At 40.0% G+C, this 24,495-nt stretch overlaps 2 protein-coding genes across 2 annotated transcripts in view; one reads left to right on the top strand and one right to left on the bottom strand.

Moving 5' to 3' along the window:
* The window catches only part of MGME1 (mitochondrial genome maintenance exonuclease 1), a 137,943-nt gene extending 117,620 nt beyond the window's left edge, over positions 1 to 20,323 (bottom strand). Inside the window, exons 1-2 of the mRNA XM_078648947.1 lie at positions 20,132 to 20,323; positions 12,464 to 13,091 (exon numbers count right to left, since the gene is read on the bottom strand). Of these exons, the coding sequence (XP_078505073.1) occupies positions 12,464 to 13,022 (559 nt within the window). The 5' untranslated portion in view covers positions 13,023 to 13,091; positions 20,132 to 20,323. The remainder of the gene's footprint in view (positions 1 to 12,463; positions 13,092 to 20,131) is intronic.
* SNX5 (sorting nexin 5) overlaps positions 20,305 to 24,495 on the top strand; it is a 351,728-nt gene continuing 347,537 nt past the window's right edge. Inside the window, exon 1 of the mRNA XM_078648946.1 lies at positions 20,305 to 20,538. The gene's annotated coding sequence lies outside the window, so the exon portion shown is untranslated. The remainder of the gene's footprint in view (positions 20,539 to 24,495) is intronic.

Here is a 24,495-nt window from a genome sequence, read left to right as displayed (position 1 = left end):
GGAAATTCCCGGTAATATTGAATAGTGGGTGGTAAATGGAAGCTACACTGCAGTGAGGTTACTGGTCTGATGAAGTAAGTGCAGATAGTTAGGTAAAACTTGAAGCACTAGTTAGGGATTATTTTCCTTGTATAAAAGTGAGAGTAATTGATAGCAAAGGAATACGCTGGTGAAACTTTGGTGTTATATCACCTAGATAGGGTAAGTCTGAAGGAGTAACAGGTTCTTTGATGCTTGAGTGAAGAGTAAGTGGAAGAGGTTTTACTCTTAGTGTGTGATGGGTAAACGGAAGGGTTTTACTCGCAGTGAAAGAAATTGTCTTTTCTTTGAATTTAGTCAATCAGGGACAGTAGCAAATGTTTCTATGTTAGTTAATGAAAGGTGCATTTAAATTGTAAAAAAAAATTGAGCTGTCGTATTACCTTGCAAAGGAGGGGTCAGCTGCGGGTGCTGCGCTGACGTCACGAAAAGCCGCGCTGGGATTGGTTGAGGCAGCGGGTGTGTAGCTGAGGTAATATTGTAAAGGAGGGGTAAGTGCAGAGCGGGAGAATTCACCTCACAGAAAAGCCGCGCAACATTTGGTTAAATTAATTTGAAAAATAAATGTTGATTGGTCATTGAAAATCAGAGTATGGTATTGGAGAAGCATTTAAGTGAAGTAAACAATTGAGTAAACTACTATAAGTGAAATTCAGTGTTAAATAGACAGCGGTAATTAGCTGTAGCATCTTGATCCAGCATTTATAGGAAATCGCCCTGATAGAAGATACTTAGGTTTTGCCAAAGAACAGCAAATTAGAGGAAAACCCTATATTATGTACGGGGAAAAGAGAAAAATGTAATTTTTGCAGAAACTTAAGAACTATTTTAAAAAGGATAAAATCATTAAAACGAGAGAAGGAATTATTATTCCATCACCAAAAACGCCTGCATCATACATGATGATAGAAAGGGGCTACCACACCTCTGTATGGTTAGAAAATTGGATATAATATACAAAAGATGATGGTATATTGGCATTTCCAGAATATGGTACCTTCAATGGGAGAATTTTGCACAATTTACAAACTTTCATGAATGAATTAGAACCTAGACCAAGATTAACGCAGTATGAAGCATTAGAAGAGTGGAAGACTGAGGCTTTTGAGCGCGATAGACCCAGATGTGACAGGAATTTGAGTACATTGTATCCCAGATTTCCCAGAGAGACAAGAGATAAGCAGATGAAACAATGGAGACAGTCTATGTTAGTGGGCGGATTATATCCAGTATTTACCACAGAAGAACCGTCAGGAAGTGAAGTACAGAGAAGACAAAACATTTAATGACTAGTAGTGGTGATTCAGAAGACGATTACTTTGAGGATTCATTAATGAAAAATCCACCACCTTACCAGGAAGAAACAAATAGAGTTACCCCTAGTGCTCCATTCTTAAAACCACCTTTGGTTTTGCAGATTGTACATGAGACCACATTAGAAAAGGTATTATAAGAAGAAGAAAAGCAATAAATAAACAGATAAGTGAGTTAATTCAGAAGATCCCCCAAGTGAATACGAGTCCTGAAGCCCCAACGATACCCGTGACTATAAGTCCCATTGTTACCTTATATGGGGTAAAGCAACCTAGTCCTAAAACTCCCATTCTGACTACACCCATAGTACAACCCAGAAAAGAAAATATAATAATTGATGACGAGGCAAGTGAGTGCGAGTCAGTGATTTCCCTGACGGATTTGCCTATAAGAGAACCAGTGGGTGAATCAATCAGTAAAGTTACTCCTGGATGCTCTAGAGAAGTACAGATTGAAACCTCCACAGGAACAAGAAGTGCCACTGTAGTAACTCCAGAAGAAATAGAAAGATGGTCCCGAGACACAGAGAAGCCAAAATCACAGCCAAAAGTATTCATATGTAAAAGTATCACCCGAAATACAAAAATATTTCATGAGAAATTAATGAATTTGGCCTCCGACATGGGAATTGACTTAGGTAAACCTAAAGTATTGCAAAAACCTTACAGAGCTGAATTTTCTGATAAAGATTTGGAAAACATGACTGTGTCAGGACGAAAATTAAAAATAAAAGAATTATTGTTGTGGTTGCAAAAATGGGGCGACTTAGATAGATGGAAAACAAGATGGACAAAGAAAAAGGAGGAAGTTCAGACAAATCGAACTACATTTGAGTATCTATTGAAAGAAACAGAAAAGTTTGAAAGGTTATGTACTAGGAGAGAAGTTCCAGGAAGAGGTTATGTACATGTCCCATGGTCCCAACAGGATATTTTATCATTCACAAATGACTTCCCAAAACTCAGAGAAAACCCCGTAGAATGGTACAGGCAAGTTGAGAGGTTTGTGAAAGTTTCAAAAGTACTGCTAAAAGATTTAGATGGTTTGTTTGACATAGTTGTCCCTGCAGATTTATGGACAGAATGTAAAATTACAGTAGATTAGCCCAGTGATGAATACCCTAGAGATCCAAAAACAGGAGCTCCATCAGATGATGTGATAAAAAGTATAATCAGGTAATAACTTATTTGAAAGGAAAGGTACCCCCAAAAGAGACAGATTGGACAAAAATAGACAGAACCCAAAACAAGGATGAATCAGTACATGCATAATATGAGCGTCTTTTGCAGGTGTTCAAACAGTATAGTGGGTTGGAAACATTGATATTAAGGACATGACACATTTTATATATCGTTTTGTGTCAGGATTAAAACCAGAAATATCGCAAATGATTAAAGAACATAAATTATATTGGCAAGCAAAGCCTCTCGATGAGATTCTCAAATATGCAAAATACTGTGGGGATGAATTCAATAATAGGCGAAAGAAATTAGAAGAAAAGGTAATGTGGGCACTGATTAAATTAGCGGAACTATTACAAAGCTCCTCCAATGTTTGGGTTTGCTCCTCAGTGCACAGCTGCAAGAAAGCCAGTGGCTTTTTTACCAGTTCATGAATTGAAAACCAAATACAATTTTGTTTGTAAAGCAGAATTGCTTTTTATTTTTCTTTCAAATCATTTTTTTCATGATCACTGAGTGTCTTATGCTTTCATCATGCAAATAATCCAATGTATCCTCTCAATGGTTTAAATCACCGTAACATTTGTTCCCAATGCATTTCGGGCGGTCATTGCGCCCTTCATCAGGGGATAATTATAAAAGTAAAGAAAGTATGAATATCAATGATCTGTCTCAGTTTATATGTCCTATTTAAAGGTTCATGCTGTTATAGTGACTGTCATGCTACATGCTGCAGTTCTGTGAAGATGGAAATTAACGTGCCTATCACATGCTTGAGTTCATGATATTTCTGGTATTGGACATGTGCTCTTTTTTTGGTCTAAGTCAAAGAAGTTTTCCTCGGTTGTTGTTAGTCTAAATACATAAATGGGTATGGTGACCATGCCTCCCTCCTCAAGCATGTGATAGGCACGTTAATTTCCATCTTCACAGAATGGACCTTTAAATAGGACATATAAACTGAGACAGATCATTGATATTCATACTTTCTTTACTTTTAGAATTATCCCCTGATGAAGGGCTCAATGACCACCCGAAATGCATTGAGAACAAATGTTACGGTGATTTAAACCCTTGAGAGGATACATTGGATTATTTGCATAATGAAAGCATAAGACACTCAGTGATCATGAAAAAAATGATTTGAAAGAAAAATAAAAAGCAATTCTGCTTTACGAACAAAATTTAATTTGGTTTTCAATTTATGAACTGGTAAAAAAGCCACTGGCTTTCTTGCAGCTCTGCACTGAGGAGCAAACCCAAACATTGGAGGAACTTTGTAATAGTCATTTGATACCCACACTGTTAGGAACAGACAGCGATACCTCAGCAGCACACCACACATTCAAACAAAAGTATAACTTTGGATTACCAGGCTGTGCGAGTCCACACACTGTATTGTTAAATTAGCAGAACAGCAGGCACTTCAGTTAGGTCAGCAGGCAAATAATGAAGGAAGAGGGGAAAGTCAAAGTGAAGGTAGTGGGGGCAAGCCTAGTGGGAGAATGAGCAAAGAAGAGGCAAAGAAAAAGTTTCCCTGTCAAGGGTGTGGAAAATTGGGACATTGGAAAAACGAGTGTAAATTAATACAGAATAATAATGCCCAAACCCAAATTTAAAATCCACAGACGCAGAATGAGGTGTCAATGAGACAACCGCAATATTTAATACAGAATCAGTTACCACCTGCCCATATGCCAGATTTTGTGAGTCAAGCCAAATACAGTGTGGACACTGGATTTCGGGAGAGAAGTGGTAAGAAAAATACAATAACACCACAGTTTCTTTTGCAAGACATTTTTTGAAGATAGTTATTGACGGTGCATGAGAGGGGGGGGGAAGGGGAATGCGTACTTGGCGCATCCTTACCGGTTGATCAGTCAGGTCCAGACGTTGAAGGAAAGGTTGAGGGAAATTACATCACCTTCTTGTTGGACCCTGATGCTACCCGTTATACTCAGTGAACAGCAGACATCCCAAACCTACCCCTCTCGGGAGAAGCGATCCAAGAAGTGAGCGTTTCTAATAAACAGATTAGGACCCCTGTTACAGAACCAATGGAAGTATGTATTGGCAATTTAAAAGAGATGCACAAATACGTTGTGTGTGATTCCAGTCCTGTAAACCTACTAGGAAGGGATTTAGTGTGCAAAATGAACTGAACAATCTTGTGCACCCCAAGTGGTGTTGAGATTCAGACTCCTGATGAGGACGGGATATATAAAACAATTTAAACAAGCAAGAAACTGAAGTTAAAAAGATGACACTAAAATATTTACCAGAAGAACTGCAAAATACCATAAACCCTGATGTGTGGGATTTTACCGGGAAAGAAGTAGGATTTATGGCAAATGTCGATCCAATAAAAGTGACAGTGAAGGAAGGTGCAATTTACCCAAATACCCGAAAGTACAAAATGAGCCCAGAAATAAAGGCAGGTGTTACAGCAGAAATGGAGTGTCTAGTTGAGCAAGGCATTATGAAAGAAATAATGAGCAGTCCATGTAAATCAGCTATAATTGGCATAAAGAAACCAAGCAGGAAATATAGGGTAGTTCAAGACCTGAGGAAAATAAATAAAATTGTTGTCCCATGTTGCCCAGTAGTACCAAATCCAGCAGTGATTTTGTATCAGATACCATGGAGTGCAGGATGGTTCACTGTAATTGATTTATGCCATGCCTTTTTCTCCATTCCATTGCACCCAAACAGTACATTTGTATTCTCATTTAAATTTGACGTGCATGTTTATGTTTGGAAGTGTGTTCCTCAAGGGTACACTGAAAGTCCATCGATTTTTAACCAGATTTTGAAAAAATATTTTGAATCTTTGGTGCTGCCCAGACAGTCCGGATTGGTGCAGTATATAGACGGCTTATTGGTAGCGCCTGAAACCCAAAGTGACTGCATTATTGACACAATTGCATTGCTGAATCATTTGGCTAAAGGAGGACATAAAGTGTCACCTGAAAAGTTGAATATTTTTTACCACATCAGTCAAATATCTGGGACACCAGATAGAGAGAGGAGTCAGAAGAGTGACTGCAGAGAGAATCAAAATAATTAAAAACATGAAATTACCTCAGACACAGAAAGAAATCAGAATGTTTCTCAGAGTTGTAGGTTACTTCAGGCAGTGGATTGTGGGATTTGCAGTCCTAGCAAAACCATTGATACAGCGGACAAAGAAACGAGCAAAAGACCCAGTGGATGGGATGATGAAAGCATGACTACTTTTCTAAAATTACGCAACTGTTTATGTGAAGCACCGGCACTGGGAATGCCTGATTATTCAAAAGAGTTTGCATTATTTTGTGATGCAAGAGACAATTGTGCTCTTTCGGTCCTAATCCAGACACATGGCCTAATGGGACGTCCTGTGGCATACTTTTCGGCCACACTGGTCCCAGTAGCATCTGCATTGCCAGGATGTTTGAAAGCTGTGGCTGCAACTTCCATGAGCTTAGAACAAAGTGAGTCTATCATAATGGGACACCCTGTGACCGTGTATGTCCCACATGCAGTTGTGATTCTGTTAACTAGAACACGCTCTAACTACTAGTTGGCTGACTAGGTATGAGCGAGTCATTCTAGGTGCAGAAAATGTGACAGTAGCCAGATGTACTGTCCTGAATCCAGCAACCCGGTTACCTAATTCCCATTTTGTAGAGGTAAAGGAGGAAGTTGAACATGATTGTGTCGACCTCACAGAATACAGTACTAAACCACGCCCAGAAAATAGGTTGTCAGAGAAGGGCTGAAGATGGTGTCATAATTTACCTAGATTGGAGACCAGTGTTACCTGACTGTATGCTTGCACCTATGGCCAGAATTTATCACGTGGGACACACCTAGGCAGAGATGCAATAATAAGACTGTTCAGACAGGATTGGTTTAGCACGAAGTTCAGGAGCATAGCAGAGAGTCTTTGCCAGAGATGCTTAATTTGTCAATAAATGAACCCTGGTAGGAAAACTGTAGGTTGCCCCGGGAAAATTGGAAAGGCAGAAGGTCAGTTCATAAGATTACAAGTTGATTTCATTCAGTTGCCTGCTTGTCGAGTATTAAAATATGTCCTTGTCATTGTTTGCCTATTTTCCAAATGGGGAGGCTTACCCGACCAGAAGGAATGACAGCTTAACTGTAACCAAACTCCTGTTAAGAGAGCTAATTCCTAGGTTCGGTTTTCCAGTAACGATTGAATCAGACTGAGGGTCTCATTTTAATAATGAAATAATTTGATTAATTTGTGAAGCATTCAAAATTGAGCAAAAGCTGCACTGAGCATACCGCTCAGAGGCTTCTGGAGTGGCAGAACAACTCAATGGCACAATCAAGTCAAGATTGGGAAAGATGTGTGAATCCACTAGATTAGAGTGGCCTGCTGTTTTACCTCTTGTCCTGATGAGACTCAGAAGCATTCCAGACAAAAATACAGGCTTGAGTCCCCATGAGATACTCATGGGAAGGGCAATGAGGCAAGCATGTGTACCAGGACACAAGCTGTTAAATATATCTGATGATTTAGTGTTGAAGTACTGCAAAGAGCTGGCTGACCAAGTACGTTCTCTCTCTCACCAGGTTGGGGAAGACGCTGTGGCCAGATAATCGACTCCAGCACATGATTTGAATCCAGGTGATTGGGTAGAGATAAAAGATCACACCCAAGAGTCGTGCCTAGCACCAAGGTGGGGAAAACCACATCAAGTCATATTATTTACCACCACAGCTGTACAGTGTGCTAGGTTGCCAAACTGGCGAAGCAGAAGCTGACGGTTGCACAGCTGAGGGGTCCCAAGAAATCAATCCTGAAGTAGCTGATGAGGAACAACCTAGCACCAATCAGGATGAGTGGATTCCCATAGTCGACATACCTGAAATAATTGTGAGAACAAGAAGTCAAACATATTTAGATAGACAGAATGATAGTGAGGATGAGTCAGGAATAGAAGAATGCACTCAGATTACAGAAATCAAAACCAATAGTAATTATGAGGAGGACCAGATAAGGAAAGAGCAATATACTCAGACTGACAAAACCCCCACCAGAACTCCAGAGTCTGAGGAGGGACAGATAGGTATTAGAGCCAACGCTCAGGCAGAAGACAATCAAGAAAAAGAAAGGTCTGATCAGACAGGTATAGAAAAAAAGGTTCAGGAAGAAGGAGAACAAAGACAAAAACAAATCCAGCAAACTCCTGAACAGGTTCAGATTAGTGTAGAAGAACTCATCCAGGTAGAAATGGCAAAAATAATAAGCCCTGGACAAGGTCAGATAAAGAGGAATTAAGAAGACGACAAAAATCAAAGTGTGCCACAAGTTGAGGAAAATAAAAGCACAGTGCCAGCTAAAAGACTCAGAAAAGGTGATACTTGGCTTGGGTTTATCAAAAGACTGAAATGTTGTCTTAAAACAATAAATGAAGAGCCTGACCAAGTAGACGAAGTAACAAGTCAGTCTGGACCATCCACAGAGAAACCCAGAAGGAGAAGTCCACGATTGATAAGACTGAATAATAAATTCAAAGGTCCAGAATGGACATACATAATTCTTGAGGATTTTGAGAATTTGTAAATCAGCGATGAAAGTGATGAAGAATTCATTGCTGATCAAATTGACTAAGAAGTGAGACCAAATTGAAAAGTAACTTCACAGGTTATATTCTGTGTAAAAGTTACAAATAGGGGTTAAGTCTCCTTCGTCAAAAATGGCTGATAATAGAGCTGCAGGAAAACCGAAAAGAATTTTTATAAAGACATGTTGTAGAATATGCATATGTAGTATACGGATAGTACTCATAGCATGGTTAGGACTGACAATAGCTATACCTTACTTATGAGTGCGAGTAGACAGAATGACACTAGAGCACATGAAAAGTTAGCTAATATTAAGCAAAACATAGTAGAATTAGAAGCACTAGACGAGATAGAATTACATCACAGTATAAATAGAAATGAGATCGATTTAAATGTAATTGCTTATCTTTTAGTGCATTATGTAGAAACAATGGAAGTTAGTGACTGCTACGTGTGTATGAAGTTACAGACATCAGTAATGGAAGGATTGACATATCATTTACCATTGACATATGGTATTTCATGTAGTATACTAGCTAGTTTGTTTTACAAAACTGGAAAGTTACAATATTATTATTCTAACATAGATGTGATTTTTTCTGAAATTCCTATACGTAGAAACGTGAACTCTGTCCTTAGTAGTAAAGACTCACCGTTTATGGGTGAATTTTTCCTAACAATGAAAACAATAGACATAGCAGAAGCACACAAAGACAATTCAATGTGTAGGTTACATGAAGAAGATAAAATATTTTTAAATTTAGTAGAGAAAATGAGACAGGATTTCCATAAGAAAGCTACTGAACTAAAACCCCAGATACCCAAATGGGCTGAAAGGGAGGAATTTATTGCAACTGCCAAGACTCATGCTGCTATGTCTCTGGAATTTGAAAAGAAAAGGGAAAATCTGTCTTCATAGGTTAAAAACAGCGTATAATAATATTTTCATTGGTACCAGTGAATTTCCTGATAATTGGGGGTTGGGGACTAAAAGGGGGAACTGATCTAGCATTTCCTGAAATCTATTATATTTGTGGGAACAAAGCTTATTTTAAGCTGCCTGATCATTGATATGGGAGTTGATATTTCGGAAAAATTTTCCCGAAGGTATACCATGTAAAAAGAATCACTGGAAGCAATGAAGAGAATAATGAACTAACACGAAATAAAAGGGCTAGTTTTTCAGAAATTGTAGTTGATATATTTAGTGCATTGATACCTTCAGCGGGAGTAATTCTGAATACACAAAGAATGTGTAATTTGTCTACAGTGGTGGACCGCTTATCAACTGACACTGCTGGAGGATTCTTACTGATCAATACTGAATTAGTTGCAATAAGATCTATGGTTTTGCAAAATAGACTTGCCCTTGATAAATTATTGGCAAAAGAGGGCAGAGTCTGTAGAATGTTGAAGGTGCAACAGTGTTGCACTTACATACCTGACAAAAGTGTCGAAATTGAAAGGTATGTCAGAAATATTACACATTTGGAAGAGGAATTAAAACCACTTGAGGTTGATAGTGCATGGAAGAGACTAACTGATGGTCTCTCCTCTGTAGGTAGTTTGTTTTATAATGTAGGAAAAAGTATTGTAGGTCGACTACTGATGCCAATAATGGGAATAGCCCTACTGATTTTAGTGATAATGATTTGGTGCAAATGTTACAGAAACAGAAAGTGGTATGCAGTAAACGAGAAAAGAAAGAAAAGAAAATATGATGAAATTCAGCTTCAAGAGATGAAAGGGGATATTTATAAAAGAATGAGAGGTTTTCAAAAGAATAAATAAAGAAGAAATTCTCAAATAATAGAAGAAAATCAATTGGGAAACTGCTAAAGTTGGCATCTGGTTCCGTAATTAGTGATGGTATAGAATACTATCAAAGGGGGGATTGATGGAGCAAAGTTTCATACGTAAAGAGACTTGCTCTGATTCAATCCTCTCGAAATAACATGCAACTTATTAACCAACATGTTTTGCGAGTACTAAAACCGCACCACACAACATTTCTAGTATCCAGGGGAAGCTTTACAATGTACTTTTACTAACAGTAAACTGAGTGTCTTAATATGGTCGCTGAAAATGCGGGAATCTTTCAGCGCCTGGGTTTACCAAATCTACGTGGTGTGCCGTATCTCTTCTTTTGGTGGGAATTTTTGCAGCTGCGCACTAGTATTAAAGATGCCCGCTTCATGTCTCACATACTAATGCAAATGCTCCTGCTCGAACTAAATCTTGTATGTCCTGCTTAACTATTAATGCTATAGTTAAATTAAAGTAATGGGGTTAGAGTAGAAATAAGTGGTGTACAGTGCATACATTTATTTTTGTATTCTAATATGTCTTTCTCGGACTTTATAATAGCTTGTATTTGAGCCTTAAGGGTGACTTGAATCGCCATATTGAAATCCCTCTCCACATGTGCTGGGAGCACTGAGAGACCTCGAGCGGTGGCATTGAACCCTTGCCAAAGACCGTCTTACCCGCGATGCGCCTGGGAAACTCACCCCATGACCTGAAAAAAGGAAGACAACTTGCAAATGTGTTAAACATTGTATATTAAATGAAATAATATAGCTGGGTGGAATAAAATCCATGGGAAAGTAAAATATGGGAGGGAACATTGATCAACTTTATGGAATGGAAATGATCTCATACTGGTATGGAGTGATGACCTCTCCTCGCCTTTCTTACCAATCAAATGAAGGGAAAACATGAATATGCAACACTGGGGGGTAGTACATACCCTGCAAAATGGTATAACTAAGGTAGGTTCAGTTAGTTAGATTGTCCAACTTGTCACAGACCTGTCACTGACCCAACGTGCTGAAGGAGAATTGAGAGCAGAGGGCTGGTCGAGCACTCTGTCAGAAGAATCGGAGTTTTACTGAGGGAGAAGAATCGATCGACCCAGTCAGGGTTTGAGTGTTAGCCGCAGAGAGGGGTGCGACGCTGGTTTTGCACTTAGTTGAGGTTGCCTGTCCTGACCTGCACCTGTCCTGTTGGCACCTGATTAGTCAGGAGCCTTTCCTTGTCCCAGCCCGTGGCCAGGGTGGGTCCTTGCACCATTCAAGGTAAATATAATCTGTGGGGTATGTCCTTGTACCATTTCCCTCTCTCACCCTTCCCAGGTACCAATGTTTAAAAGTAATCTCGTAAATTCTCTAAAGATGCTTTGATAATTATTTTTCTCTTTGAAAAATCATTGACCGCTCTTGTTTGGAACTCGATTCATACAATATTGCATAGATAAAGTGTTTAAACTTTCCCAAATCTGTGTTTATTTCATGAAGGTCATTGTTATTCTCTACCTATTAATCTAACTCCCTTGATCCTTAGGACTTAGAGCACAGGTGACAAGGATTTGGTCATTCATGGTGTCCATGTATAAGTCCTAAAGAGAGTAAAATTCTGATAGGTAGGAAGTTAAGTAGGAAGTTAAGTAGGATTAACGGTTCAAATTGTGAATGTATATGGGCCCAGGTGAGTATGGTAAACTGAGCTGGTAATCCCGCACCATCACTACTGATCACTACAGAGTATGCTGCCACCCCTGACTTTGTGCTGCTTAATTCCTGGTGCAGGCAGTAGCCTTACACCACCATTAGGGTAAAGCTTTGGGTGCCCCTCCAGGTACAACAAGACAGCAATCTATGAGACAGGTCTACGTCATGGTGCACTCACATGATCCATGCTTGCCTAGGACAACAAAATCAGCATTAGGGATCCATACATCAGTACAGTGGGGGCACTCAGGACAGGGTGCATGTCCATTACTATGCAGAGGAGTTTTACGTCCCAACAATCTTGTTTTATATTGTTATGACTGCTATCATTTTATACAATAAAATGCTTAAATCCTCAAAGGAGTTTTCAGATATTACAGTGAAGTGGCTGGGCTACATCTAAAATATATGCATGTGGGTACAAAATACATTTAAATAATTACGTAGTTTACAGGCATAAGGACAATGTCTTAGATACCAGGCATTGTTATTGATGAGTGTCTGGGAGGTCCAGTAAACAGGTGGGTTAAGACATCCACCCCTTACTTCAACAATGGTACTAAATAACATATTTCTCTCTGTAGATCAACATTTGAGTTTTTTTAGGAGTAGAAATCAAAAGCAATTTTTTTTAACTAGAACTAGAGTTCAAAATGATATAGCACTAGCTGTGTGCATTTTTTAATAATTCTTATTCTCCAGAACGTTTGATTGTATCAAACTTTTTTGTATGTATATATAGCCACAAACAGGCCATATTAATTTGCATGCATATATAGTCCCCCACTCCTTGGCTTCAAATAGTGCTGTCATTAGGCTGCAGTTCTGTGACAGAAGTCTTACCAGCAGTGTATTCTATAAAACCTTCCTCTCCAAGTTCCATTATCATTTTCTGTTTCCATCGCTCCAAATAAAATGCCTGCTCCATTGGCATGGTCTGCTGAAGAACTCTGGTCACACTGGGGATCTTGGCAGGCACCTCACTTCTGGAGGGTAAACTTATTTTTAGGGGGATCCTTGGGTCAGTTCTCTCAGTTGACATGATTCTCTTGTCTGGGTTTGTCAACGGAATCCAGTTTTGCGCAGTCCTGAGGTCTAGATCAGTGACCGGTGGCTGTGATTTAAGCACCTTACCAAATAAAAATGTGTCCTCCTCATACAAGGTCTCAGGCGTCTGTGAGCTGACTTTGGAAGACGTGACAGATCGCAACAAATCAGCATATTTATCTGGGTTGACAGTTTCGTAGCCATTATTTCTCTTTTTCCTGTTCAGTAAGCAGCAGGCGGTATGTAAGGTCATGACAGGTAGTTTCTCTTGGTATGAAAGATGTGTTATCAGTACTTGTAACCTTCCATATTTTCTTCTTAAAAGCTGCAATGAATTCATTTTTAGAAGTAGCATTTTTCAGTGCATTGGCAAGGAGTTTGATGTCATCTGATGCATAAACTAGTCATGTGTGTCTTGTGATGCCTAAGAAGAACAAAAGATAATATATTTGCATTTTATTACTGAACAAATATTGAAGCACAGTGCTGTTTACACAAGTGGTCAGCTGCACAGTTTATTGTCACAGAAACACATGTCAGAAATAAGAACAAGCATTGGCAAGCCAATAGGTCTCGCTTTTGGGACCTTACAAGTGTTTAAACACAGCTATTGGCTTTGTTAATGTCTTTAAGCTGTGTTGTAGAGCAATGTGAATGTTATGCAGCATGTTGAATAGTTGACACATTTAGACCTGGGTTCATATTTTACAAACACACTTCTATCACTGTATAATTCTCCCACCTCTAGAGTATTGATTAATGGGATCCTAACTAATTCGATCAAAGTAATGCGGGGTACCAGGCAGGGATGTCCCTTATCCCCTTTATTGTTTGACCTTTATATAGAGCCTTTGGCTTGTAGGATTAGGGGTTCTGATAAGATCCTCCCTTTCTCGGTAGAAGCCTGGTCCAAGAAAATAGGTCTATACGCTGATGACATTATAATTTATACTTCCAATCTCCAGCAGACACTGGAAAATATATCAGTAATAACTAAAGAATTCAGAGCTGTCTCAGGGTACAAAATTAACGAAGATAAAACGGAAATTATGAGCTGGAATTTGGATCCTGGCCCTATAAAATGCAAATTAGAAATGAGATATCTGGGGGTTAGGATTACTCAGAACTTGGATGACCTAGCAAAAATTAATTTTGTAAGAATTAAAAGAGAAATAGGAGGAATGCTCCGAGGATGGATTCATTTGTCTCTTAATCTATATGGCCGCACAAATCTGATAAAAATGATGGTTCTTCCAAAACTAACTTTTCTATTTGAGACAATCCCTCTTGCATTTAAAGGAGACTGGTTTAAGAAGCTTCAGAGTGAGGTTAGTACATTTATATGGGCCGCAAAAGGATCTCGTCTCTCATGGACTAAGATAAGGCGAAAACTGCTTAAAGGGGGGTTGTCAGCCCCGGATTTTCAGTTATACTGTTGGGCTTTTCAGTTAAAAAATCTCAGAATTCTTTTGAACACTCCACCGACTTCGGGTATTGGTGTATTGTTGGCAGCAATGCTAAAAAGCTGCCAACATAAGGAATCTGGTTTTCTATATAAATTTGCGGATCCAAAGTATTTCAAAAAAGTGCGCCTTAAGGTATTGCGGGAAGCAGCGGAACTCTGGTACTGGATTAGGAGGCTACTAAAAATCCCGTATTATGGATATTATACTTCCATTTGGGACAGCCCAGGATCTCCTGCATGGACCAAAGATGCCCTGGCTATTCCTCCAAGATTAGCAGGGGTAGAAATATGGGGGCATCTTTTTCCGGATAGAAAGTTGGTTGGGTGGAGTCAGGGAGCGGCCATTTGGGGGCAGGCTATATCGAAATTTAAATATCTGCAAATCCATAGTTGGGCCGGTAAAGCTGAAATCATCGTGGGACTTCAGAATTAACTGGAAGAGAAGATCTACACAAGTCAAGTGTACAAAAAGGAAGTAGGATTTTGGTACTGGTCAATGTTGGAGACGGCGGACGGCCAGTTCTCACTGCCAGAAACTCTGTGGAGGGATTGCTTGCCGGATATCGCATCTGACATTCAATGGCAAGTAACTATGGATATGTTGTATAAAGTTGTCAAACCCGCAAATTTAAGGCGAAATCATCTTTTTACACTCCACAGAGCATACTGGTCTCCACATAGACTTTCAAAGTTCAAGCCTGGAGGGCTGGTGGAATGCCCAAAGTGTAGAAGTCCCAATGAGAAGGATAGACACATGTTCGTGGAGTGTCCAAATATTAAAGTGTTTTGGAAGGAAGTAAGTAGCTGTTTATCCCAAGCTATTGACCATACTATTAAGGTAAGCCCTGAACTTATTATAACTGGAAGGTTGAATTTGCAGATAAGAAGCATGGATGATAAAGTTAAACTTGTATTTTAAGGGATACTTTTGGCTCGTAGAGAGATATGTAAACTATGGGTATCCCCGCTATCTCCAGGGATCTCAGACTGGTTGCGAGCTATGAGATTCACAGCTAAAATGGATACTTTGGGTCCGACAAAAGCTAAATGTAATTTTTGGACACTATTTTTGACACATTTTGGGTGAAGAATGTTTTGTCTTTCTTTTTTTAGGGTAGGGGATAGGTGGATTTGTAAATAATTCAGTCCAATGATTAAGGTCTTGGCCTATCTCGCCGGTGGTGTTTTCAACGTGACGGTGGAGTTCACCTATGCACCAATCTCTTACAAAGGGTGGCATATATAGAGAGGTGGTCATTGAGTGGCACTACTAGTGTGGTTGTCAACGGTCTCGGTATTTGAGATAAAAAACCCATGGGCGGTATCGTTTGGTTAGAAATGGGTGGGGTAAGGGCTAATGAGGACAAAAAAAAAAAGATAATATATTTGCATTTTATTACTGAACAAAGATTGAAGCACAGTCCTGTTTACACAGGTGGTCAGCTGCACAGTTTATTGTGTTACAGAAACACATGTCAGAAATAAGAACAAGCATTGGCAAGCCAATAGGTCTCGCTTTTGGGACCTTACAAGAGTTTAAACACAGCTATTGGCTTTGTTAATGTCTTTAAGCTGTGTTGTAGAGCAATGTGAATGTTGTGCAGCATGTTGAAAAGTTATAATAAAAAAGTGTTATAACCATTTTTGTCCCCATATATATAACCAAGAAAACTTTATGTACAACTAAATGACCCTAATAAGAACAGAATTAACACAAAAAATGTGTTCTAGTTTTTTCGTCCATGCTAAGCTGGCAACTTTTCCCTGCCTGTACTAATGCTAATTTGTTCTTTTTTTTTGTTATGGGTGAGGGGGACATAAACAACGGGAGGGTGGAGGTTGGGAAATAGTACCTCAATTACAATAGGAGCAGTGGAGTGACACTAGGGGAGAATAAACAGATGCCAGATTCCGAGGGCAGACTGAGGTGGTGTGGAGTGATGCTGAGGTGGTGATGCCAGGTGATCCTGAATGCTACTGAGGTGATGCTGAAGTGGTGGTGTGCTAGTTCGGAGGTGATGCTCAGGGGATGCTGAATGATACTTAGGTGGTACTGAGTTGCTGAGTTATACTATGGTGATGACTCACGCTCAGGTGGTAGAGCAGAACGGGTGCTGAGGTGGAGCTAAGTGATGCTGAGTTGGTTCTGTGCTGAGGTGGTGCTGCACTGATGCTGAAGTGGTTCTACGTTGGTTCTGAATTGCTGCTGAGGTGGGGCTGCGTAGGTGCTGAGGGGGGCTACGCTGGTGGTGGTGCAATGATGTAGAGGTGGTGCTGTGCTAATGTTGAGATGGTGCTGTGCTGATAATGAGATGGTACTGCACTGCAGCTGAGGTAGTGCTGCGCTGATGCCGAGTTGGTGCTGCACTGGTGGTGGTGGTGCACTGATGAGGAATTGGTACTGTGCTGATGCTAAGATGGTGCTGTGCTGCTTAGTGACACTGTGGTGGTGCTGACTGGTGTTCAAGTTGTGCTTAGTAATCCAGAACTGGTGCTGCGCTGGTGCTAAGGTGATGCTGCACTGGTGCTGCTGTGATAATACTGAAGTGGTGCTGCATTGGTGATGAGTTGCTGCTGAAGTGGTGCTGCGCTGGGGCTGAATTGGTGCTGTGCTAATTCTGTGGTGGGGCTGAGTTGGTGCTGCACTGATGCTGGGGTGATGCTGAAGTGGTACTGAGTGATACTGAGGTGGTGCCGAGTGATACTGAAGTGGAGCCGTGTGATGCTAAGGTGGTGCTGAGTGATGCAGAGGAGGTGCTGGGGTGGTTGTTAGCGAAGTTAGGGTGGTGCTGAGTGAGGCTAGAGTGGTGCTGAGTAATGCTTTGGTGATATTCAGGTGAAGCTGCGCTAGTGATGCGTTGTTGCTGAGTTGCGGATAAGGTGGCACAGTGCTGATGCTGTGTTGGGGCTGCGCAGGAGGTGGTGCACTGATGCGGAGGTAGCGCTGTGCTGAGGTGGTGGTTTTGGTGTTGAGCGATGCTCAGGTAATGCTGAGGTGGTGCAGAGTGATGCTGGGGTGGCACGGAGTGATGCTGTGCTGGTGCAGTGTTCAGGCTGAGGTGGTGGTGCTGCACTGATGCCGAGGTATTGCGTGGTGTTGCACTGGTGCAGAGCTGGTGTTGAGGTGGTGTGCTGGTGCAGAGGTGGTTTGCGCTGGTTCTGAGGTGGTGCTGTGCGTGGGCTGAGTGATGCTGAGGTGGTGTTAGGCTTCTGTTGTTGGAGTGCAGTTGCGTGCAGTGGCCTTGCGTAGATGACTGGCAAAGAAGGCAAGTCTGCTCATAAAAAACTGTGTATCTATGCAAAAAAGTGCCTTTTTTCCTATGATATAAAATCACATACTTATTAGAAAAGTGAATGTAGGGAAAAAGCCCTTTACACAATTGCAATGCATCATGCAGTGTTTAATTTTTCAAAGTAAAAATATGTTAGCCTTTGGAGCACTCCCACATACTTAAAATGCATTTTCTCCCTTTTATGGTAATCTGGCATCACAGCTAAGCTGCTCTCTTACTTTGCACTATGAAAAGAGAATGTGTGAAACCCAACAAATGGCAGACAACAGTTCATTTGTTAGATAAGGGAGATCTTATTAGACATGTCTAACACTGTAATTTTATATATGCAGATTACATTTGGTTCATGCATAAAGTGTAAGCAGTTTGATCTATATATCATTGAAAAGTGTCCTAGCGCATCATGGGTCGCACAAAAAATTGCCACAACTTCCTATACCATCGTAAATGTTGCTTTGGATGTGTCTAGAATTCACTTTTTTGTACTATGCAAGGAAACAAAACGTTTTGGTTTGATCCTTTACATCTTGGCAACAATCACCCAGTAATTCTTTCTCTATTGATTAACAATAAAGAACAGAAATGTGGCTTGCTATCGCCAACCATTAACTTAGCAGCTTAGGGGGTAGGTTTTAGTCCCGGTGGGAAGCTTCAGAACCAGCGATTTACAGCAGTCCACACAATGTTTACGTACCAAAAAAATACACATACTCAGGTCATGGCGGTGAGACCAATCTTTACAGCTATGCTAACTTTCTCTTTAATATGGCATAAGTATCTTTCTAAACAGAACTACAAAGTAATCAATCGTTCATCACTACAAACTTCTTGTTGGACCCATCTTGCTTTTTAAAAACACAAAGGTGTAAGAGCCTTATAATCAACTTACATGCTAAAGTAGCCTAAAGGCTTAAAAATACACATTTTACCTTTTAAGCCGTCTGCAGTAACATTGTTTTTCCACCCAAACAATACCCAATAGAGTCAGGGAGTCTGAAGTGGCAAGAAAGGGTTAAATTATTAAAAGTCTTATAACAAAAAAAACCACAAGCATTTCAAATGCAATAATTCTCTCATTTAGAAGAGTTTGAGCTATTGCATTGTAAATGACAATGCCTTATAAAAGGCATTGTCATTTACAATGCCAATAGCTCAAACTCTCGTAAATGGAAACTTATTGCATATTAAATGCGTTAGGAGAGAGTGTTTCCTGCTTTTCCTGCAGCAACTGCAGACAGGACAAATCTCTTTGAGAAAATAGTGCTTGGGGGGCTGTAAATAAAGCCTACCAAGCAGCAACACTCTTAACAAGGGGTGTCCTCATGGGAGGTTACAAAAAGAGACAAGGAGGGACTACTAAGCCTATTGACTAATGAAAACCCACAGTTTACAATGGACAATGACACAAGCCAACGAAAAAACTGGGCAGAGAGTGGACTGAGCATTAAGTCCACACCTCAATACAGCATGCCTTGCAGGGAAGCGCATGCGCTTCCCAGGCTCGACCTAAAAAGCAGCATCCAAGTCTAATTGCTTTATAAACAAGCATTGGCAAAGGAAATAGAGCTCACTTACAAGAAGTTTGAGCTTTGCCAATGTTTCTTAGTCATATACAGCAGCATGGCTGACAAGCAACATGGCTGGAACTGAAAAATAAATAAAGCGCTATGATGCAGCCAGCGCTGGTCTTGTCGTAGTCTTCTTACATGCCCAGTTATAAAGTATTTTAGGTCGTGTACGTAAGCTCGCTGTCCATGAGGATTTCGCCATTTAAAACCCGGTCGTGTTGACCTCCGCCACTATTATTAGCTCAACTGCAGAATACATGCACACGTTTTTAGATTGTATTACAATACAAGTTTTTTTTTTTTTTTTTTAAATGAAAGCACCTTATTCGAATGAAATGTCAATTGGTATATATACCTCTCACCCTTCTGCCTCACTGACATGAATATGTGCAATTAAAAGTCTGCATCTAGATGACTGGAGCATTCCTCCGGCCCTCACTCAAGACAACCAATCCTTCACACTAGAACATATACTCTCCATAGTTGTGATGCGTCTGAACCGGTTAGCCTATGACGAGGTTTCCGGGCCATGCTAGCGGCATGAGGCACTATACAAGTGCTACAATGATGACCAACTTATTTTTAAATATTGCCTTTAAACGTTTAGATTTGTTTTAAAGTAACTCTCCCTGGACCACAGAATATATCAGATAATTAAACCCGAGTTACTGGCAAGAATGATAACTTGCTCTTACATTGTAATCTTAAAATCTTATCAACAAGAACTTTTTATTAAGAACTTTTCCTCTCACTAATTCAAAGAATCGAGAATCCGGCACTAACCACAATAGGCAATTCTGGTGTCCAGTTTAAGAGTCAAGGAAATACAATAGACTTTGTGAGAAAATTGTCAGGCTGCTGAAATACGAAAGATAAATGACAAAAATGGGTTCTTGTTGAAATAACGAATACACTGATTTGTTCCTCGTTAAGCAGAGCGCAACATTTGTCCGTACTAAAACAACTTAAGGTGTTGTTTTAACTCAGAAACTGTAAGTGTGTCCTTGTCTAACGTAACTGGTGCTCAAGTAAAGCGCCCCAATACCTACGGGTCGAGTTCACGTTATATAAAACTGCAAAAAAAGAATAAAACATAAAAAGGAAACTAAGCCCACAGGATCATGTGTCCGTTACTTACGCGGACTGACCGGCGAATTCAATGTCAGGGCCGGAGGCTCAGAATACGCTTCTCAAGCTTTACAGCAAAACACACAGCAGACAATAAAACTTTAAAAAACTAAAACTACTGGTGAACTAATTCCCAATGTACATTACGGATTACTTTCTGGGATGGCATGTCAGCACTTCCGCGTCACGTGACAACCAATCCAATGGCTGCATAGATTTTTTGCAAATTGTCTAGGACTCGTAGCGTGTAAAATACCGTAGGATTGGAGCATTGGCATCACCTCAGCCAATTACCTTGTGCTATACAGAATTCCGACGTGCACGTGCCTCTGAGGTGTATAAACACCACCCTAAATTCTTCTCTGTCAGTCGGGGGTTTCTTGCGGTTTGCTGGTCTCGGCTGCTCAGTGACATGAGGTGAGTCAGTCGTAGACCTGATCGTGAATGTCGGTCTAGCGGCGAAATTGTTTTTATTTTTAACATGCCCTTTGGTGCCATCCGCAATTCCGGGTGGTTGGCTGTGAGTGAGTGGGTGGGGAAAAGGGAGGGCGGTGCAGCTTCAGCGTGGGTTTTTGGGATAGTTAGAGACCGTCATGGTCCACTGCTTGTCTAATAACTAACTACCGATGTTGTGACTGACACCCAGCCTGGTTTTGCACTGATTATATGTGAACAAGGTTAGTGGGTTGGTCATGTCGTACAGAGAACCTAAGCACCTGGACCGGCTTTAGTGGTGCTGATGTGCCAGAGTTTGTATTCCCACTTAAATGTCAACGACATTTTCGTGTATGCGAAAGTGAATAATTATACAGCCCTTTCCAATCTTATCTTTTTAATTTAGTGTTGTGCAAGAGACAGTTTTTAATTGTTTAAGCGTATATGTGCTTAAAAAAATGGAGTCAGTTTGAGTGAATCCTGTTTTAGACGGGGTGAAAATTCTGTAAGTTAAGATAATATTTAATGGCATTTTGACGTTTCAAAAATAGTCTTGGGTATTTTATTTGAGCAGTGCTGCACCATGAATTTTAGTAATTGTTTTTGTGAATGGCGCACATCATAAAAGTAGACTAATAATATGCGGTACATATGATAGAGGTAACTTATTAACCTTACAGGGTGTTTTGCTAACACCCGGAGAGACCAGGAAGGGAAGTACGGAGAGAGTGGCTAAACTAACGAGAACAATTTTTTAAGTAGATTCATCACTGTGAACAAGAGGAACATTACAACCCCTTCAAGTACTGATATTTCAATCATTGTGTTGAAAACAAATGTAACAATTACATTTTATCTTTATACATTTACAGTTCATTACATTTAAATAACAATGGGCATTTTTTTTCTCCATTAAACAACGTCTTCCTAATTTCATTTTTAAACGATACAATTACAGTAGCCACATTATCCAACCTTTGTGTAAGCAAGAAATCAAACGAGGCACTACATACAAACCATCTTCTCCCAGTAGCAGTTTAAAATAAACATATATATATTTAATCAAAGTAACCAGGGAAAAAACCAAAACGCATGCCAGTCTAGTTGGGGTCTTTAAAACAGAATTAATCTTCAGCATTCTTTAATCGCTGCATATAAAGTTGGGCACCAAGTTGAAAAAATAACTAGCGTCTCAAGTTTGGACTAGGCACCTGTGATGTGTAGTCTGCTATTCCTACTTTACTCTTAGTACGTAAAACACAGAATATTTGTTGGCATTTACGTACTGTAAATAATTCTTAAATGTTTTTTTTCTCCCACGGTGTTCCTAAATATTACATATTTTTAACTATAAATCACAAGTTGAATATCGAGGCGTCCATCGTATTTTGCAGAATACTGGCTCCACCAGCCAGTATTGGCCATAATTTCATAATTGGTAGTTATTGTTGGATAAATCCTTCTCACATTTAGCTGCCATTGCCTGTGCCACAGGGTTCATTAAAGACTTGAATGCGTTGAGATTCCCCTTGGTGGTTCAAGGAGCAAAGCCACAATTCCAACCATATATATTCTTTTTCACTGCTTGGAGTTAGCAGACAGCCTTACATAATGCTTTACCTCAATGGTGTCAAAATCGGGGCGGTCCTCCATCAGCAGTCTTGGAGTATCCTAGCTAATTATTCATTTTACCTCCTACGACTGGAGAAGGCGGGGTACTGGATATCTACTCTTCAATTTTAAACCTGCACAGCCCAGAACTTGCTGTCCAACCTCTGTTGAAGGCCAGCTGTACATGTAGCTTAAACAAAAGCTTATGATCAAGGCGACTCTTAGATATTGATTGGTCATTACCCTCTCCAATGTAATACCGTTCCACAGCAAGATGAGTGTACCAGTCTTCTTACCAAATTGCAAGACTTGCGCCTTTCAGGTATTTATAAATAACCTGTTATACTTAAATATTTAATAATGCCATTAAGCTGTCGCTGTAAACTAGCTGGGCTATGGTCTAATAACGTTAGATTGTCATAATAGAGAAGAAGATTGATTTGTCAATTGTTTACCCTTGGACTTCACATTGTGTTATATAAAATCGAGGCGAGATCAGCAGAGAAATATAAAGGTGAAAGGCTGCAGCCTTGTTTCAGTTCATTTTTAATCGGGATTCTCTCTGAGGCCCAGTATACACCTGTTTCCAGTGTGAAATGCTATCAAAAGGAGGATATTTATTTGCAAATTTATTCCACAACAACCTCCTGGCAGATTTGAGATCAGCATATTAGTACGTATACATCCATTGCTTGTGACTGTGTGTAAAATTTAGCCAAATGCAAAAATGTCATGAAGTGTTGATTTAACTGGTCTAACCAGCTTGTTCCGTTGGTTGTTAGCCCTTTCTTTAACCTTTCCCCAGCAGCTCATAAATATATTTGATGTATCTATTAAAATCAATCAATGAGCTGCTAAACCTTCTTCTGGGTTCTTCTAATTAAAAATTGACTTAATGAAAGAGTCCTTTAAACAGATGGGGCATTACTATGGTTTTCATTTAGTACAAACAAATTGTAATGCAAATAGTACATCACGGGATTCCTTTGCAAGCAATACCAGGATTGCAGTGGAAATCCATAATTAAGGAGATCCCAGTGCCTCAGCAATTGGGTGAATCACAAAACTGAACGTTTCTTACGAACCCCGTGCCAATCTTCGCCCAGTCATTTAACTCTAATGCACTCATGTGTTGGTTAGTGCAGCAGCTATAATATTTTCTGGTTCAAGCTTCAAAGAGTAGAGTTCATACAGGGATTACGGATTTCACTTGGATTATATTTGGAGTGTTAGCCATGAGTTATATGCAGCTTTCCTACTAATGCTGTTCTGTAACTGCTATTGTCTTATTATGTGCAGTAGTTGATGTTGCTGCTCCCATGATAATGAGTTCTTATGTTGCCTACTAACACACAAAGGCACAGCCTTCGCCAATGAGCTGCTCCATTATTCTCGCAATCTTCATTCCTGATGGTGGATGTTAGTTTATTGTCATCGAGCATCAGATCCTGTTTTCACCCTACCCCAGTGTGGTTTCTGGCATGGGATTCTCTGGCATTTTAATTAAGAACACACTTTGGCAGTGCACTGCGTCTTGTCACGGAAGACAGTTCTGTTGACATGGAGTCCTTAAAGGGTTTTCTATTTTAACACTTCTCTGTACTGCAATCATATGCCTTTTTCCAAAGTTCTAACTAATAAGAAATTGGAGCCAGGGACCCACTAATCTAAGGCTGTTGTGACGAATGGTAAATATTATTAGTAGACCATCTCCCGTTTGTAAAGAAACACCCTTCTTTACCAGCAGTAGTTCCTTATTCTTTTTTCTGACAAATGAGTTCTGTAAAAAAGGAAGCACTCCACTCACTCCTACTAGGTGGCATGTTTCGTCATACTGGTGCTCCTTGACCCACAACAAATGGTGCAGAGTGGGCTCATCCAGAACTCTTTTTGAGAGCCCCGTTTATTTGCTACGAGAAGTTTCGGAGTGAGTCTAAAATTCTATCAAGAATGGGAGAAATGGTGTCATAAGAATCAACCTTTGTTCTAATATTAATATGTGCTAGACAGTTAACACTAATGGTTTTTACCGTTTCTCACAACACCCAGAGATTAGTAGGTCCCTGGCTATGATTTTATAATTTAGTTCCTGAAATCATGCATTATGATTGACTGTGTTCCTGGCGTGTGGGTTGGCTTCCTTGATCCTTAGTGGATTAAGTAGTGCACCAACCATTACTGCTTATATCTAGCATCTACTGTGATCAGCTCCACCCTTTTCTATGGTTGGCTCTACAGGGACCTGCATAATCGTATAGGGTCAAACCAGTGTAAATCACATTCAGTCTCTCACGCCTCCCATCACATGCTTGGACATAGAAGTGCAAG

Source organism: Lissotriton helveticus, chromosome 6, assembly GCF_964261635.1.
Source record: "Lissotriton helveticus chromosome 6, aLisHel1.1, whole genome shotgun sequence".
Lineage (NCBI taxonomy): Eukaryota > Metazoa > Chordata > Amphibia > Caudata > Salamandridae > Lissotriton > Lissotriton helveticus.
Note: the sequence above shows the minus strand (reverse complement) of the source record. Positions and strands in the feature narration are given on the sequence as shown.